General features: G+C 45.4%; 6 protein-coding genes across 6 annotated transcripts; 3 read left to right on the forward strand and 3 right to left on the reverse strand.

Annotated features, from left to right (window-relative positions):
• Positions 1-142: 142 nt before the first annotated feature.
• sgt2 (Small glutamine-rich tetratricopeptide repeat-containing protein 2) lies at positions 143-1381 on the forward strand (the record flags this gene model as incomplete). The annotated part of the gene is made up of 1 exon (XM_049253725.1): positions 143-1381. One exon carries the CDS (start codon positions 143-145, stop codon positions 1379-1381), a length of 1239 nt encoding a protein of 412 aa, XP_049107289.1.
• Positions 1382-2096: 715 nt separating this feature from the next.
• Positions 2097-3765, reverse strand: TIM44 (protein translocase subunit; the record flags this gene model as incomplete). Its single annotated transcript, XM_049253726.1, has 2 exons — positions 2097-2772; positions 2825-3765. 2 exons carry the CDS (start codon positions 3763-3765, stop codon positions 2097-2099), a joined length of 1617 nt encoding a protein of 538 aa, XP_049107290.1.
• Positions 3766-3856: 91 nt separating this feature from the next.
• LOZ57_004686 (uncharacterized protein) lies at positions 3857-9369 on the forward strand (the record flags this gene model as incomplete). Its single annotated transcript, XM_049253727.1, has 2 exons — positions 3857-4753; positions 5512-9369. 2 exons carry the CDS (start codon positions 3857-3859, stop codon positions 9367-9369), a joined length of 4755 nt encoding a protein of 1584 aa, XP_049107291.1.
• Positions 9370-9921: 552 nt separating this feature from the next.
• Positions 9922-11469, reverse strand: LOZ57_004687 (uncharacterized protein; the record flags this gene model as incomplete). The annotated part of the gene is made up of 1 exon (XM_049253728.1): positions 9922-11469. One exon carries the CDS (start codon positions 11467-11469, stop codon positions 9922-9924), a length of 1548 nt encoding a protein of 515 aa, XP_049107292.1.
• A 1589-nt stretch (positions 11470-13058) lies between these two features.
• On the forward strand, positions 13059-13430 carry LOZ57_004688 (uncharacterized protein; the record flags this gene model as incomplete). The annotated part of the gene is made up of 3 exons (XM_049253729.1): positions 13059-13157; positions 13225-13307; positions 13376-13430. 3 exons carry the CDS (start codon positions 13059-13061, stop codon positions 13428-13430), a joined length of 237 nt encoding a protein of 78 aa, XP_049107293.1.
• A 542-nt stretch (positions 13431-13972) lies between these two features.
• Positions 13973-14831, reverse strand: LOZ57_004689 (uncharacterized protein; the record flags this gene model as incomplete). The annotated part of the gene is made up of 2 exons (XM_049253730.1): positions 13973-14550; positions 14663-14831. 2 exons carry the CDS (start codon positions 14829-14831, stop codon positions 13973-13975), a joined length of 747 nt encoding a protein of 248 aa, XP_049107294.1.
• Between the last annotated feature and the right edge of the window lie 2682 nt (positions 14832-17513).

A 17513-nucleotide genomic window follows, 5' to 3' on the forward strand; every position in this document is an offset into this window, starting at 1 on the left:
AGTCAAAGCCGTCAGATATTCGTCCGCATTCCGCTTATGCTGTCGTTGAGCGACCAGCTTACGCCTACAAGCAACCACGCCGAATGGTTGCGTCATGTGATTTTTGCCCTTGCCGCTGAAGGAGGTTGCCTATCCACGCAGAATGGGGATCTGCTTGTCGACCACTTCACAACCCTCCTTCGGCCGTTATTTTTTGCTCGACAATTTCTCTGGTCGCATTCCTGTACCAAGACCAGATTCCTCGCTCCAGGCACAATGGTATTCACTCTCTCTCCCGCCCCTTTCTTTGTACCCCGCGCTACCAGAAGCAGCACTGACCAGGCAACAGACTACTCTAGAATCAAAGAAAGGATTGGCACTGGCTGTAATAGATTTCTTAAATGCCAGTGTTAAAGATGGAACTATTTCCGCGGATGATGCCGAATCTATCGAAGTCGCGCAGTCCTGCATAGCCGATGCATTCAAGGTTGACCCCTCAGACGCTGCTGCGATGAAAGCAGCCGTTGGAGGACAATCACTACTGAGCATTTATACAGTATATGAAAAACTAAAGGGAAAGACCGCTGCGCCCTCTGCCAACAAAAGCCCCGAAAGTGACTCGACACCAGTGCCGTCGCCCAACCCAAAAGCCGGAGCCCCCACTACAGAATCCGACAAACTAAAGTCAGAAGGCAATGCCGCTATGGGCCGCAAGGATTACACGGAAGCAATATCATTCTATACTAAAGCTCTGGAAATTGCCCCAGCAAACCCTGTTTACCTTTCGAATCGTGCCGCCGCTTTCTCCGCCTCGGGTAATCACGCAAAAGCGGCTGAAGATGCTGAGGTAGCTGTAGTTACGGACCCGAAATATGTCAAGGCTTGGAGTAGATTAGGCCTCGCAAAGTTTGCTCTTGGAGATGCTAAAGGCGCTGCGGAGGCCTATAGGAAAGGCATTGAAGCTGAGGGCAACGGTGGCAGCGATGCGATGAAAAAGGGCCTGGAAACGGCAAAGAAACGCATTGAAGAAATGGAAAAGAAAGATAATGAACCACCCGCTGAAGACGTTGATGATGCACCTGGTTTAACCCGTGGCGCCGGCGGTCCTGGCGGCATGCCTGACTTATCCTCTCTTGCAGGCATGCTCGGAGGGGGTGGCCGCGGCGCAGGTGGTGGTATGCCTGATCTCAGCTCGATAATGAGCAATCCAATGTTTGCCAGTATGGCACAGAATCTCATGAGCAACCCGGACATGCTGAATAACCTCATGAGTAATCCGCGACTCCGACAGATGGCTGAGAATTTCGGCACTGGTCAAGGTGGTCAAGGTGGCCAGGGTGGCCAGGGTGGTCTTCCAGACATGTCAGGTCTAATGAATGACCCCAGCATAGCAGAAATGTAAGAGTCATTTGTACTCTCGGATTTTTATATTTTTTTTTTTCGCTAACTTTCTCATTTTATAGGGCACGTAATCTCATGGGCGGTGGCCGAGGTGCTGGACCTGCTGGTAGAGGACAGTGATATATCCCTTTTGGCGTCAATTTTCAGTAGATTAACCTTCCGGCGGATTTGAATAGCAAGTTAAATTTTAAAACGACTCTCACTTTTAAACAGTTTATTTAATGCCTTTCCTTATGTGCAGTTAGTTCCCTTACCTGCTTGGTACGAAGTGGTTTCATTACTGCACTATATATAGCGTAGTAAAGCTGCCAGTCTACGGCAAGCATTTACGATGGTATAGAGCAACAACTATGATAGTATAAGGCGACTTAAGAGCCACTTAACATATCTCGTATTTTAGTATTTGATCGCTTGAGCCCAGAAGTTACGCCTATTTACAGTGAACATGCAAGAGAAGAGAGGATTTTTGCCATGAAATAGCACAAAAACGCCAGCAGCAAATGTGGTGCGAAGCATCACACAGAAACTTGAAAATTAACCCACCAGATCGTGATCTATATGGACTCCAAACTATTGTACATTGGTGAAAATAGTACAATAGTACCAAAACCAGAGCTATGCAGAGCAAAAAATGGGAAATTTGGTAAAATCATCGGGACAGTAATGGCAGGACAAAAATATCAAAAGAATATTGGAAGATTTTGATTAAGGCGTGTTTAGATATAATCCCGACCAGACTTTTGAAGTTCAATCATTCTCCAGCCTCTGGTCTCCGGGTTGTTGACATCCTCTGGAATCCTTGTTACACCAATAGCATAGGTAACCAGTTGGACCCTATCTTCCATACCAGCAGCGAGCTCATTTGTCTTTGCATTACGGTATACGTGTACTTCCTGGGTTCGGCAGGTGATAATAAAAACAGGTATATCGCCGGGTTCTAGCATGCGAGCGTGGGATATGTCAACGTGGCGAATATCAAGAATGCGGCCATCTGATTTTAGCCCAGCAGTAGTATATTGTTTCGCCAGGGCAGCGTATACGTGAAACTGGGCGTCTGAGAGCCAAAGCTTCAGCGTTTCAGCGTCTCCTTTGACATAGGCGTCTAGGACTTCCGGAAGAATATATTCTCGTAGCTCCCGCAGGAAAGGCTCGATTTGGAAATTAGGATCCATCTGGCGAAATCTTTTAATTACCATGGCGGTTTCGTTTTCGGCGAAGAAACCGGCTACGCGATCGGATATACCACGCGCGGTCGAGATTAAAGGATTCTCGGATTCGTTATATGTGTTTTTGAGGTTAAAATATTTTTGCATAATACGGCTAGAGTCTCTAAACTCACGCCAGGATTCTTTCCAGGCAGCATCTTTATGAACAGTAACGTTGGTGCCAGCACTGTATAACTGTCAGTTATGAATTTTTCTGTCAAAGTGCTATGGTCACTTACTTTGGGTCCTCTTCCATCTGTTCTACTCTGTTAAGCTTGCCAGACTTCAGCTCATTGAGCTCCCTTAATTCTCTCTGTTTCCGCCTTTCTTCCTTTTCAACCCAACCTCCGTATCGAGAGCTGCTACCGTCGTCTATCACACCCTTCATTTCCCCAACAGCAGTTTTATAGGCCTTTGTAGCACGAACTGGCCTAGTGGCTTTCTCAATGCCCTTACCAGTAGCAGAGACTCCAGTTCTGATTCCTTTGACAACAGATGTGTCCCAAGTCCAAGCGGCTCCCTTTCCAATGGCTTTCCCGGTTTGTTTCAAAGCCGAGGAGGTTGTAGAGGACGCAGCATCGGAGGCAGCTTGATACGCAGCACGAGCTTTTCTGACCGATTCACTCTCAGTAAATTGGTTGGCAGATGAGGCTAGAGCCTTAGTGGACTCATTCCACTCTTTGGATGCTTTGAACTCTGACCGGAGAGTCTCTGTGAACACTTGCCAGGGGGTCTTATCGCCATGGGGAGGGGGCGGCGGAGCGTCTTTTTGTTTGGCATCATCCTTTTTCTCTCCATCATTCTCCTTTTGTTCTTGCTGGGATTGCTGGTCTGTCGATTCGTCTGCCTTTTTTCCCTCTTCAGGACCTTCCGATTTCTGTTGCTGCTGTTGAGTGTTTGGAATTGACGTCTGAAAGCCACGGCGATCATAAAGAAGAGCGTGGGCTAAGCCAAGTTGCCGGGGAGCTGCCTGGGGAGACGAGGAAAGAAGGAGGTTGCGCGACTGCGGGCCATTAGAGCCGAATCGGAGGGACAGGGAGTGGCTCAAGAGTCGTGTTTGAACCAATGACCGTCGATACACCGGGGATATGCTATATGCAACGCTCTGGGGGATATAGCAGTGTCGAGAGAAGGCTGGTCGGCCAGCGCCCGGCGGCAATATTCTCCCTGCAGCAATCATGCTCTGTATAATGCGATTGCGGCGAGGCGAGCAAATAAGCTTTGCGGAGCGCGACGCAGTAGAGGATTCAGTAGTCGTAAGACGGGGCCGAATGGCAGCCACAAGGGCACAGAAGGAATCGGGCTGGCGGCTTCAGAAGCCGTGTGATGTGGTGGTGGAAGTCCGAAAAGGAAGACGAATTCTCGATGAAATCAACAATTTTTTGACTTTTCTGCCAAGCCCGCCGCCGAAAAACATCGTTTCCGCTCGAGAAGCACGGCAGCAACGGGAGTTGGATGCGTTTATTCCTTTTTATCATATCTTCTTTGCTTCGATTTTGCACCTTTCATCGTACATCCACATTAAGTTTTATACCCGAAAAGCCGTGCTTTGGCCATTGAATATGAATAGCTGCCTGGTCAAGAGGCTTCCTGCTGCCTTCAAGCAGTCCATTTTTAATCTACAATCCTCCGCATCTCCGTCGATATTCAGGCCTTTCTCTTCTTCGACCCGGGCATACAATACCGATAGGCCCCCTCAACAGCCCTCGGAATTGGGAAAACTGTCCGAAGACACAAAGGCAAACACTCTAAAAACCTCGATGGCAGCCATTCAAAATATCACGCATGCCCTGGCAAATCCATATGGCACCACCCCCCCTCATCACCTCCACGTCTACGCCCACAAACACAACACACACTTGACCTTAACACGTCCCAACCGAAGCCCTTTGATGTCTATCAGCTGTGGGTCAATTGGGTTCAAAAAGTCTCACCGCAGTGGATATGACGCTGCACATCAATTGAGTTCATATATGATGGCAAAGATTCAAGAGCGCGGGTTTTTGATGGATATTAAACACCTGGAAATTGTTTTGAGAGGGTTTGGTCCAGGCCGTGAAGCTTTCACTAAGCTAGTACTGGGGAATGAGGGCCAAAAGCTCCGTGAGAAAATCATTCGAGTGACGGACGCAACGCGCTTGAAGTTTGGTGGAACCAGGAGTCCAAAGGTACGGAGATTGGGTTAATAGCTCTGGTCATGTTAAGCTGCTTTGATTTCAACTTTGACAGTTCCAAACTGCACTGTTTCCTGCATGGTATCATGAATGGGTGTATACTGTATATTAAGACGTCTCTTTCTCCAATTCCTTGTTAGGCTCCTGGAATCAACCTGTTTGATTCCCTTGTACTTATAAACCAGTTGTATCATGCCCGGTAATATCTTCAGCTGTGCTGCTGCCCTGCCCTGCTGCCTCAGAGTAACTGGTGGGCGGATCACGTGCAGCTCTGCCAGCTTATCGATAAATCCAGAATCAAAGAAGATGAAGAGCTGCCTGTCACAAGCACACCAGCACGGCCCAGGATTGTTTTGCTTGAACCTGTATCTCTCTTTCTATCACTCTTAATTTATCCCATCTCCCCCAGATCTGCTATCCTCCACCGATTCTCCCGCAGCCTGCTACATCCTATCTGCTTCCTAGCTCTTCTAGGCTCCCGCGCCGCAAACGGCTCTAAAATCGAACACCTAACCAAACAGTGTAGCCGTCGGAGTATTGCTGTCGCAAGCCTGTGTCTGAGCCCTAAGTGCGGCGAAGCTTGCCCGCTGGCTCTTCAAATGTCGTTTGAATGCCCCCTTTAAACCCCTTTCTCCGTGCTTTCTTCCGCAGCGTGCTCCCAGGGCAATGCGTTCCGGTTCAGAATCACGTATGCCCTTCCATTTTCTCATTGCTATAACTATAGAATTTTTCCTTGCTAAATTTTAGTTAAGGTATTACTGGTGCCTGTCACCGAATCTCTTGTCAATGCCCGCGACCGCGATTCCGATACCCCCTACGTTGACCTCATCCACGCCGAAGAGTTCCTGGGAAGCCATGTTCTCCGGGTCTCGACCTCAGTATCGGCGAAAGATGCATTGGCTGGAGCGCGAGATTTTAGGGGTAAGGCTAGGCAGATGACCACCGCAAACGGCCGCACTGTGGTCATTAGAGAATCGATGGTGTTTAGTAACAAAGGTGTGGCGACCAGCAAGACTGAGTATGCTTCATTTCTAACTGGGACTTTAGGATTTAAGAACCTAAACCAAGCACAGCTCCTTTCCGATATCCTCTACTATGCGACGGGAACAGAGTCACAACCATGGCTAATCTACTACATATCTAAGCCTCTTCTTGGGACCTATGATCCGGGTGGGATTGCCCAAGCCATTGTGCCTGGGACACTGATACATGCCCCAGAAGACTTAAATGCCATAGGACGGAGCAACAGCATGCCGAATTTTGTGCGGAAAGAGCTCCAATCTTTCAGCGAACTACTTGCGAACTTTCCAATGATTGCAAAGCAAATGCAATCTGGATTAGAACGACTTTTGCGCGAATTTGGCAAAGAGCTTGGAAAACCGTTGCCACCTCCACCATCACTTTTGTCGCCTAGTATCGAAAACGAGTCTTGCGGACCTGATGAAACAGCCTCAATTCGAAGCATTGCGTCGTCGACCCAAAGGACACTGCCATTCAACTCCGCTGAATACTTTGAGAGTGATGAAGACCTAATTAGACGCGCGCTAGAGACTGCAGTGACATCAGCGATTGACCTTTTTCGGCTCGTAGATAGACAGCAATTGTCTCTCCTTGGAGCTACTACTAATCTTACTGGGCCAATGGTAGAGCGACTGATTGAAAGCTATATTACCGAGCAAGTTCATGATTCTCTTCTGTTTCCTCGAGTTCGCGGTTTTCGAAAGTTAGAAGACGCGGATCTAGATGCGCGAATCCGTCAAATGGAGCACATCGATGTATCACAAGTTGGCATCGCAATTGACGGTGGCCGACAAGGAAAAGAAGAGCTTATCCATCGTCTTGGGAGAGGCGTTGAAGAATTTCGAAGAATAGCTCATGCCAAATGCCCCCAAGACATGTTGAAGATATTACTCGCAACAATTAAGGTCATAACCATCGAATATAGACCCGATACAAACAGTGAAAGCATATCTGAGAAACAGCAGCCCTCCGTTTTAACGATCAACGCTGATGTTTTAGTTTCATTGCTACTTGTTGTCATCGTAAGGTCGCAAGTTCGCCACCTCCAGGCCCTGCTATCGTATATGCAGCATTTTATTTATACCGATGATGTCGAGAGCGGTGAATCTGGATACGCTCTGAGCACGTTCGAGGCGGTCCTCACATATCTTCGTAACGATTCTGGGGGGCTGAGGAAAGCCAGCGCAAAAAATCGGCGACTTTGGTCAGCTACTAAAGCAGGCAATGTCCCTGAAATGAAAGCAATTTTGGAGCCAGGGAGCCAAGATTCCACATCTATCTCTGAGAATAATCATGATATTGGGGGACAAGAAGACTTAGCTGCGTCGAATGGTTTAGTGGAAAAGGCCGCTCAAGATTCTCTGGACCCGTGTGCCAGTACCAACGGCATTATTTTGCCAATTGTCACTCAGGAGCCTATAGATATATCGGAAATTCCGGAAACACCGCGTCTAGCACACGTTTTCCCCTTTCAAACGTGGCAACAAAATTCGCCTCCGAAGAAAAAACCTCGCAAGCGAGTCTCCATGGACGTTGGCAGCCTGTCCGAATCTTCGAATTTCTCTTTCATTTCTCGCTCTACCACCTTTGGCTCTGTAGCAAGTTGTGTTGAAGGTGATATATCGGCAGAGATCTTGACAAAGACCCAGGATCCAACAGGCGATTCGATACCTATGATGGCAGTTGAAGCTTCCCAACCAGAATCCCTAAAATATCTCCTAAATCTTGAAGAATACTACCCAATGGAAAGCATTCTTGAAGATATCAATAGCGATGGGACCACATTGCTGAGTGCCGCTGTTCAGTTAGCCCATACCGAAATTGTTGATATCATGTTAGATTACATTTCGCGAATACAGGAACATGATATTCTAGTTTCTTATCTCGCAAAGGCAGACAGCAGAGGGAGAACGGTCGGGCATTATCTTTTCAGTGTCCCCTCTCTAATACGCCAAATTGGAACCGCACTTCCCTGGAGGCAACAAGATAAACATGGTCAAACTCCACTTTTTGCACTTTGCAGATCTTATGATCATCCGGATTACAAGCTTATGGTTAATGAGGCTTTGAGCATAGCTCAAGAAGCTCAGAGAGACAACCTCCCATTACGACTAGATGACCATGTAGATATGAAGGGAAACACACTTCTGCATATCGTCAGCGACGCCCAAATACTGCATAGAATTCTTCATGAAACAGATTGCGACCCTAACGCGATAAATGACAAACGCTTCACTCCTCTGATGGTGTCAAGCAAATATGGCCGTATTGATCTCGTTCGGATCCTGTTCGCAGATGCCCGCGTCGACCCCCATCTGCGGGAGGCGCGAGGGCTGACGGCAGTGGAGCTGGCTAAAGACGACGAAGTTCGCAATAGAATTGACGATCTTATATTATTCTCCAATCCACAACCATCCCACCTCGATCCATCGGGTCGTATTACAACCGTCGTCCGGTCCGTTTTTGCCGAGGATGCGAGCATTCGCTTCATTATCAAATCTGGTGCCCCTAACCCTACATCTCCTTCAGGGGATGAGCAGCCGAAAAAGATGCTAACATATACCGTTACTACATGCCGGCGCAGTCTCACTGACTTCGAAAATCTCGTTAATTCTCTGAAAACAGAACATCCTGCTTCATATATACCCGACGTTCCCCTGTTTCGTTCGCCTTTGCAGATCTATTCGAAACCATCACGAGCTGTGCTTCATGAGATCCAAGAGCGTTTAGACATGCTACTTAAAGTTCTACTGGCACATCCCACTTTCTCGACTCATGAATTACTATGGGAATTCTTCCTCATGCCTGAGGTGCAGACTGATATGATCCATGAACGCTCGCAACGGAAAGTCGCTGCACTTAAAGAGCGAATAGCAGACGACTACCAACCAGTAACAGCAGATGATATTCGGGACATTGAGCAAATTGTTGGTCACGCCCAGGAAGCTGTACGCGCAGTCAACGCCGGCACGCGGAGCATCATCCGACGCGGACACAAATTGCACAACACCTCCACCGATCTCGCTGATGCGATCTCCATGTGTGCATATGCCATGTCGTCTCTCCAGCCTCCGACCAACATCCTTCCTCAATTGCATATCGACGCCATGAACCGCTTCGCCGCCAGCTACGCCTCCTCCTCCCACGACTCCACCCCTCTCACTCAATTTCTAGCTTCCCTGACCTCATCTCACACAACCACGGCAGCCATGCTCGATTCCCTTTCCCGCCCCGGCACACTTATTTCCTCCCTCAACAGCTCCACCCGCTCCCTTGCCCGCTCCCACTCCTCCCTAGCATCGAACTCGCTCCCGCGCAAATTCAACTTCCCAGGCCTAGAAGAATCTCGTCAACGATCAATGCGCGAGCAGGAGCAAAAAATCAAGGAGCTGAATTTGGAAGTCGAGCAAATGGGGAGGGAGATTGCGTGGAACAAGGACGTGGTGGTCGGCGAGTTGGCAGGGTGGACGGATTGGCGAGGAAAAGTGGGCAAGGCAGCTATCCGGGAATTTGTGAAGACGACGTTGGTGAGGGAGAAGGAAAGGGCGAAAAGAATGGAGAGGTGCTTGAGAGGTTTGAGGGGGCAGTGATTCCTATTTTTTTAACGATACTTATGTAGGTGGATGGTTTTTATCTTATTACTTAGTGGATGGGTATCTATTAGCGGGACGCTGGGTGTGTCGGCGATCACTCCGCCTATGCCACTTCGCTGTGGTTTACTTTGGGGTTATTTTCTTGCTTTTGTGCGTAGTGATTACCTGGGTATGGGCATCTTTAGGCTGGAAATAAGTTAATAGCCCAATGAGTGTGTATGTGCTATTAATTTCGAATTGGCAAATCTTACTATATTAAAAGAGATTTGAAAAAGAAAACCCCTATTTAATTCAATTCTAAACAGGCACTTCCCACAACAGGGTCCTAATACTAATGACATGAATTGGGAATATCATAAAACTTATTGTTCTCCGAAGATACAAACATGAATGCTCCGATGGCAATGTTGCAAAAATTAAAGGAGAAATGCTCTCAAATAAATGCTTAAAGTATTAAAATCCAAATAAAAGAGGACGAACAGTCCAGGGTTGTATGAAAAGTAGGGGCACAGTCATTTGTCACATGAAAAAGAATGTAGAGAAGTTCTGTTACCCATTATGAGGAGGTACACTATAAGTATTTATCCCTGGATGTTGCGGCAACGACTGGTGTGAATAAGTTTGAGAAGTAGGTGGTAGTGGTTGTTGTTGTTGTTGTTGTTGTTGTTGTTGTTGTTGTTGTTGTCCGGTCTCTGAAGGGCTACTTAAAACAGGGTCCATCGGAGAAACGCTGCTGACAGGGGAGTACTGAGATACATTGCTGTTTCCTAGAGGATTAGTAGATGATATACTGCTACGTGCAGTTCTGTAATCGACAGTGTTGCTGTAACGTGCTGAGGGCTGACTTGGTGTTGATTCAATGGAGGGCGGAGTGAGTGGGTGGCCGGCGACTAGTTCCGCGACAATAGGTAGCTGAGGGGACATTACCCTGCCGGCAGGTAAAGATTTTCGCTGGATAGACATGTTTTGCTCAGCGTTATTTTGTTTTTGAGACACTTCCATCATGGAAATTGGCCTTAATTGAGAGGCTTGAGGGACTAGCTTATCCGAAGGAGGGTCGCTGGCAAAGGAATGGTGATCTTGAGAATTGGAGCTCATTGCCAGGGAGGCATAATAGCGACTGCTTCTCCTGGGTTGATTGTTTGTACTAGATTCATGCTGGGAACCATCCTTATGCTCTAAAAATGTAGTTTGAAAATCAGTCGCATAGGGGGTCTGAGATGGCCAACTGGAGGCATTGGGGTACTGCATATTATTCAAAGGTGTAAAGGGAGGCTGCGTATCGTCGACGTCTGGCAAGTCTCCACTCTCCGAACCCGATACCGCTGAATACTTTAATTTCTTTTTTTCTTCCTCATCTCGATGTTTTTGCCACCGTTTGTAGTAAAGTAGAGCAAGGAAGGAAATGGAAATAACAATAAAGCCCCCAAATACGGACCCCGCCGCAATTCCAGCTTTGCTAATACCGCCATCCGGTTGTGCTGGAGGAGGCGTTGCCGTGGCGGAGGGGTTCGTGCCTGGATCGCCTGTTGTCGAGACAGGAGCCCCGATGCCAGGGGCCAGAACAGAAGTGGCAACGGATATCGGTGCTCCTGGGGGAAAGGCAATGACGTTTGGGATCGATGTAGTGGTAAGAGAGCTGGTGGTAGATGTAATGAGAGTTGGAGGACGTATAGATCGAGATGAATGGAGAGATATAGGCAATCCCGTAGGTCCATTAATAGGCATTTCGGTGAGTCCATTGATTGGCATTTCCGTAGACTTAGGGATAAAATCTAGACTAGATGATGATGACCGTAGTTTATTGCTGTCATCATCATCATCGTCTTTCCTAGCTTTACCCTTATCCCCATCCTTGCCCTTGTCCTTGCCCTTGTTCTTGTCCTTCCACCTTTCCTTATCGTTTTTCTTATCGTCGTCTTCGTCGGTAGGAATGGGGCCACGAAAAGGGTGATGTTTTTCCTTTTTGTCAGGTAGAGGTGGTTCTTTAGAACGGTTTGAGAGTTGTACTGATCGGCGCATTGCGCTTGGGGAATCAAAGAGCGGCACGTCAGCTCTGAGAAGCCGTTTCTGGGGAGAGTCGGAACGGCGTCTCATAATACAATCGAAAGGCACTTCGTTCGATTCGCGTTGTTCCCTTACAAGGGTTGAAGGGAGGTGTGTCGCGGAAGATGACCAAGAATCAAAAGCTATAGCAAGAATAGCAAAAAGGAGATGATTCGTTTATGGCCTATTGAGTTAGATATACAGAGTAGGGCTGTGATTCTGTACAATGCGGCCTAAGAGACAACACAACGTTTACAACACACAAGCCTGACGAGCTAGCAAACAGGCAGCGAACAACAGCCGATCAGCACTGCATAGAAAATGCTGGCGAAGAACCTGCACGTTTGACGGTTGGATGTATGTTGCAGCTGAGAGAGTCGGCGAAAACACGGCGGGCCTGAAAGTCTGCAACGAACGGAAACCAATCCTATGAAAATATAATGCCGCAGTACAGAGTAGCTAACTAACTAGTTACTCTTTTATCAGAAAGTTCGATGTCTCTTCCTGTATAGTGCTAGTTGGTGCGGAGGCTTCCATGCTGTGGTTGCAGGATGGCTTATTACATTTCGACACAGCCCCAAAGGCTGGAGGGGGCAGCTTTAAGAAGTCCAAACAAGTGATTCATCCGGAGAATCCCTGTCGTGGCGCCTGTTAAAAGGCACGCGAAACGCAAGGAATTGACTATTTTAGGGTTCGGCTGCTCGGGTTGTGACTTGTGAGTGCAACCCGTTCGACCCGCCCAAGACTTCCAAGAGACATGAGAAACCACAGAGTAGCAAATTTGAAATAACATTATTTGGCGATGGTCCGCTTTACTTCGTAACGCCAACCAAGAATAAGCCGTTTGACGCCGGACAAATCTCTGTGCCGAGCCAGCCACTGCGATCAAGTGGTCGGACCCCACAACGTTCCGGGGCGCGCATCAAGGCTGTGTTTCAAAAAGGGATGTTTCCCAAAGCCAATCAAGCGCGCAGAGCACAGGACCAGGGGCTGTCAGCGGAGTCGGGAAAGCTGCCGCAGGAACGATACTTATAATCACAAAGGCACCTGAAGCCATTCGTCCACAAACGATGGCGCAGATGATTGCGGCGCTCCTTGGGCGAGCTGAACGGAAGTTGAACGTCCCGCTGACTAAGCAAGTGAGCGCCTTCTTAGTAATCAACGGCCTTGGCACGTGGATGAATTAAAGGCGGAACGGCCATACGATATTCCGGAGTCGGATTTACATCGGGCCGCTGGAGCCGAAATCTCCCGATTGAGTTTAGCGAGATCATCGGCCATGACGTCGAGCGTCTCATGAGCGAAAAGCCCGAATTTCGCCGTCGCAACAGCGCTGGTTTGCTGAAAATCCTGGTGCCTGGCAGGCCGAGGGCCCTGTAACGTATCCGTAGTAATAAGGAGCCTGGCATCATACCCTCCTTTGCAGGTGGCGCCTCGGCGACATTGCCTATAAAACTGCAGCAATGTCCCTCTCTTCCTCCAACCCCCGCTTTGAACCGTCCACCACCGCCACTACTACATCCATCGCCGGCCCAGAGTCAGCAGTCATTATTGCTCCAACCAACAAGGTCTCATCTTTCCTCAAAATACCCAGGCACCTACCAATCCTACGGACCCACCACAGCTATCCCGAAACCAATATGCCTCTTGTCGTCCCAGAAGTCAACGAAAACGACCAGGCCGCCTGGGCAGCAAAGCTGATGGGCAAGAAACTAACCGATGGCGTTACCGACAATGTGGTATGTCTCAATTCCCATGGTGCGAATATTCCTGCAACATTCTAAATCATTCTTTTCGGGACTGCAGTCCTTTGCGAAAAAGGATCTTCCAGAGCAACACCGCATCCTCAAACCCGGCGACTTTACTACCATGGACTATATTCCAGATCGGTTCGTCCTATCTAAAAACAATCCTACGTCATCAATCTCTGCTGACGACTTCATGCTCTGACTATTAGACTGAATGTTTACGTCGATGAATCCGAGACGGTTACAGATGTTAAGCACGGGTAGATCTGCAGCCTTTCCATCAGGACCCCGCCTTAGTGAATAATGTACATACATCTCTAACTCGAAATTATTCTCACTTGCGAATGTTTTTTTTTTTTTTTTTTTTTTTTTTTTGGTTTTTCTCCAATCATATTGCTGCACTGATCTAAGACCACTCCTTCAACACTGTAGCTCCTTGGTCCTGCTGTCTCGTCTTGGACAATAATCAACCATCACAAAGGGTCACTAAATCCACCCCAGCAACTCCAGCAGCCTTTTCAAGACTCCATCCAATAATTGCCATTCTTCCATGTTAATCCTAGTTTTCTCAAGAAACGATTTTCGTCACATGTGAGAACCTACTTCGAGCAACAGGTTGCCACACCTTGGGAAGTTTGGTTCGGGCACAAGGTGGAGATGGGGTACAATCGTATCCCACATGTGGAGAGGTTTTGGGGGCCTAAGCACCTACACACGGGGTTCTCTTCAACGCGCAAGGTATCCTCAGTCTCATTTCCTCGCCCTGGCTGCGCAGGAAAGAACACAATAGAATGATATCTAAGGATTCAGTCATCATCATCATCAGAGCTGTAAGCGCCTAATCCAAGTGCAGAGGATGCTTTAGGAAATGGCTTGGCTAGTGCCGTAGTCGGCAGCACGGACGTAATGGCCTTTTCCTTTGGTTCGTCCTGCTCTGGATCACTAGCTGCCTTAGGCAAGACTGTTCGCACATCTGCTTGGTTCCCAACTTTGCGAGCGGTAAGATCGCTATGTGTTTCATTATTAGCAGTGCGAGGCCCGCTGCTAATATTATAAGATTTTCGCAGTTTAACCCCGGGAAGTGCATCATGCTCCTTCGGTCGTCTTCGCTTTTTGCTCGTCGAGATCGTCCATTGTTCGTCTTCCGCAGCTGACCCAGCAGTGCCCATATTTTCGGGGTTACTTTCCAAGAATGCTTTTTTCTCGGCTTCGTCTCGCTGACGATGGAAAATCTCCAATTGTTCCATGGTTTCCTGCTTCACCGCCGCTTCTTTCGCACGAGTCGACTCGAGTACAGAATCAAGGAATTCAACTTCATCTTCGTCAAGAGTACGGAATTGGTTCTTCAGCCGGATGGACTCTTCGAACGCTTCTTGCTTCGCGGCTGACGATCACAACAGGCATACGTTCCAGTTAGCGGGAGTGTCCGTTGTCATTGCATGATAAAATAATCCGTAAAGTTAACACAAAGGAAAGGAAAACCTCGGCCAAGTTACCTTTGTTTTGCTGCAAGATTTCGTAAAGGCTCTTCCCCCCCTCATGCGTCCCTGGGTCTGCTCGACGTTTCCGCGATTCTTCGAGCTCTTGCTTAACCTTTTGCCATGCCGCGTCGCTCTTTTCCGGAGTATAATCTGTTGTACCTCCTACAACAAACCCAGAAGACATTACTTCTGAGTGTCAGGTTCGCATAGCCGTTAATAGTGGAGAGTCTCAGATGTCTATTTAGGGGGCAGTTGTATCAGGCGCTGTCGAGCAGCACGAGCCATATTACCTAACAGCTGACTAACTTACCAGTCACGTGTAAACATGTACTTTTTGTTGAGCAGGAGTCAGGTGACTTGTCAGGTGACCAGGTCTCCAAAGGAGGAACCGGAGAACCATAGGTTTGCCACCTCCTCCTCTCAACCATGGTACCAATTTCATTATCTTTGTCTATCAGACTGATGAAGGTTTGCTAGGGGTTTTTCATATGTTTTTTCTGTAGTTTCAGTTATAGCATGTTCATCTATAAGTATTTATGTCTTATTTGTTGAAAACAAGATCAGATGCAATATTATAGATGCTCAGTCATATGATCATCATGTGCTTCTGTGTCATTTAATGGTTATGAGTCTGGACTCTTTTAAAAATTTGATTGTTATTTAAAGATATGTTCAAGATACTTTATTTTACTTTTGTTACTCATATAAATAGAGATCACTATTAAGTATCTTGAGATCATACATTGAACTTTCTATTTAAGCTTAAATCTTAATTGTGAAGTTTGTGGAGATCTAATGCATCTATATATTTATTAATCTAAGTCTACAGAAAATCATAATCTAGAATCAACATCTCACTTCAATAATTAATTAAAAATGAATAAATCATCTAGAAGAGTTGTTATGCTGAATAGTTCTGATGATTGAGAAGAATGAATTGAAGACATCAAGCATTTAATAAATCTCCATCAATTGTGATCATACATCAATCTGACAAAAGAAACACATTTCAAACTTCAAAAATCTGTTATAGAGAATTTTCTTTCTTCTGAAAAAATCAAAGAAACTGCAACTTCTGTGAATATGAAACATGCAAGAAATATGCAAAGAAATCAATACAGAACTTAAAAGAAGAGAGTTTTAGTGATGCAAGAGCTATAGAAGACAATAAGAGATCATATAAATCTGTTTCTGAAAATTCTTACAATAAGTGAATTGAGCAACATAGAAACTACTGCAAAAGAACATCTGAAAGCTCTATATGCTAGAAATGCAATGAATGCTTCTCAATTAAAAGCTAGACTAATAGAGAAATTCAAAACTCTTGAAGAAGAGTTAAAGAATCAAATAATCAAAGCATATTTACTGAACTACAAAAAAGCATTAAATCAGACAACTGTGTACAATATGTGTGAATATATTCATAAATCTTTTGTCTCAAAACAATTTTTGAGAGCTATCTCTTCAAATTATAGAAAGTTCTTCTATATATATCTATCTAAGCTTCTAATCAAGAAGAATTTGAATTGAGAACATGAGCTGAATGTTTATAGACATATTCAGATATTTCAGCAGTTGTTAAAGAAAGATACTGAGTCAGATTAAAGTAATAAGCTGTCAGCATATTTCACTGAAAGAATCATTCAAAATAAGTCATCAGAGAAGAATAATGAAAGTATGAACTCTGCATGTCTTTGCAGAGAGTAACATGATTGAACATACTGTTCATATTTTAATTCACTTGTTCAATCAACAGACTGAAAACCAGATCCAAAAATTGATAATAAGATCAAGAAAGCATTGAAGAATTCAGTGAACAAAAGAAAATTAAAGAAAAAGATTGCAAATTGAAAGAAATTGAAGAATTCAAATAATACTGAAGAAGTTAGCACTTCAGACAATGTGACAGACAGTAATGCTAACAAAGTCATTGTCAAGACATCTTCTAATCCAACTATCTTCACTTTCATAAAAGTTTTTAACTTCACTAACATGAGCAATAAATATGAATTCTATTTATTACAGAACAGCTTTATATTAAATGAAGATGCAGATGCACATATTTGTAATGATTTTACAAGATTTCAAAACTATCAGAACACTGATTCTTCAGATATTGTGCTTGTTGAAAATACTTATTGTAAAATTCATAAATACAGTGATGTTGAAGTTTATACTCAAATGTCAGCAGATGCTGATAAGATATTACTAAAGAACATTCTCTACATTTCTGACTTTCATACAAATCTAGTAGTGCATGAATTGCTGTGTGCAAAGAGTTGTTATTTGAACAATGAGTCTCTTACAGTTTACTATATCAGCACAAGAGATATCTTGTTCAATTTGACTGTTAAAGAGAGAAAAATGATCATTGAATACAGATCTATTAACATTGCAACAGACAGTATAATGAAGAGTGTTTTTACTGTCTCATTAAACAAAGATTCAGTTAATAAACTGATCACAGTGTTGATCTTCAGCTCACTGAAAATCATGAATATTTGACATTTGAGACTTAGTCATCTGAGCAGAGAGTTTCTGACACATCTTCTGAAGATGTCTACTGACATGAAATTTGAAAAGATCTCTTAGAGTTCTCTAATAATGAAGTGCAGATCTTGTGCTCTTTCAAAAGCAAAGTAAATTATACACAGAACATCATCAGAAAGATCTACACACTTATTTATGAAGATGTCTGTTGATCTCATACAGTTTACTTCAGATTATAATGGAGATAGATGAACAGTTCACTTATATTGTGATTATACTCATCTGCACTATGTGAAAACAATGCAGCAAAAATCTGAAAGTTTAATGTGCACAGTAAAAATGATAAGAATAATTCTTCATTTATATTAATTAACTA

This window comes from Ophidiomyces ophidiicola (assembly GCF_022830035.1).
Source record: "Ophidiomyces ophidiicola strain CBS 122913 chromosome Unknown scaffold_20, whole genome shotgun sequence".
Classification (NCBI taxonomy): Eukaryota; Fungi; Ascomycota; class Eurotiomycetes; order Onygenales; family Onygenaceae; genus Ophidiomyces; species Ophidiomyces ophidiicola.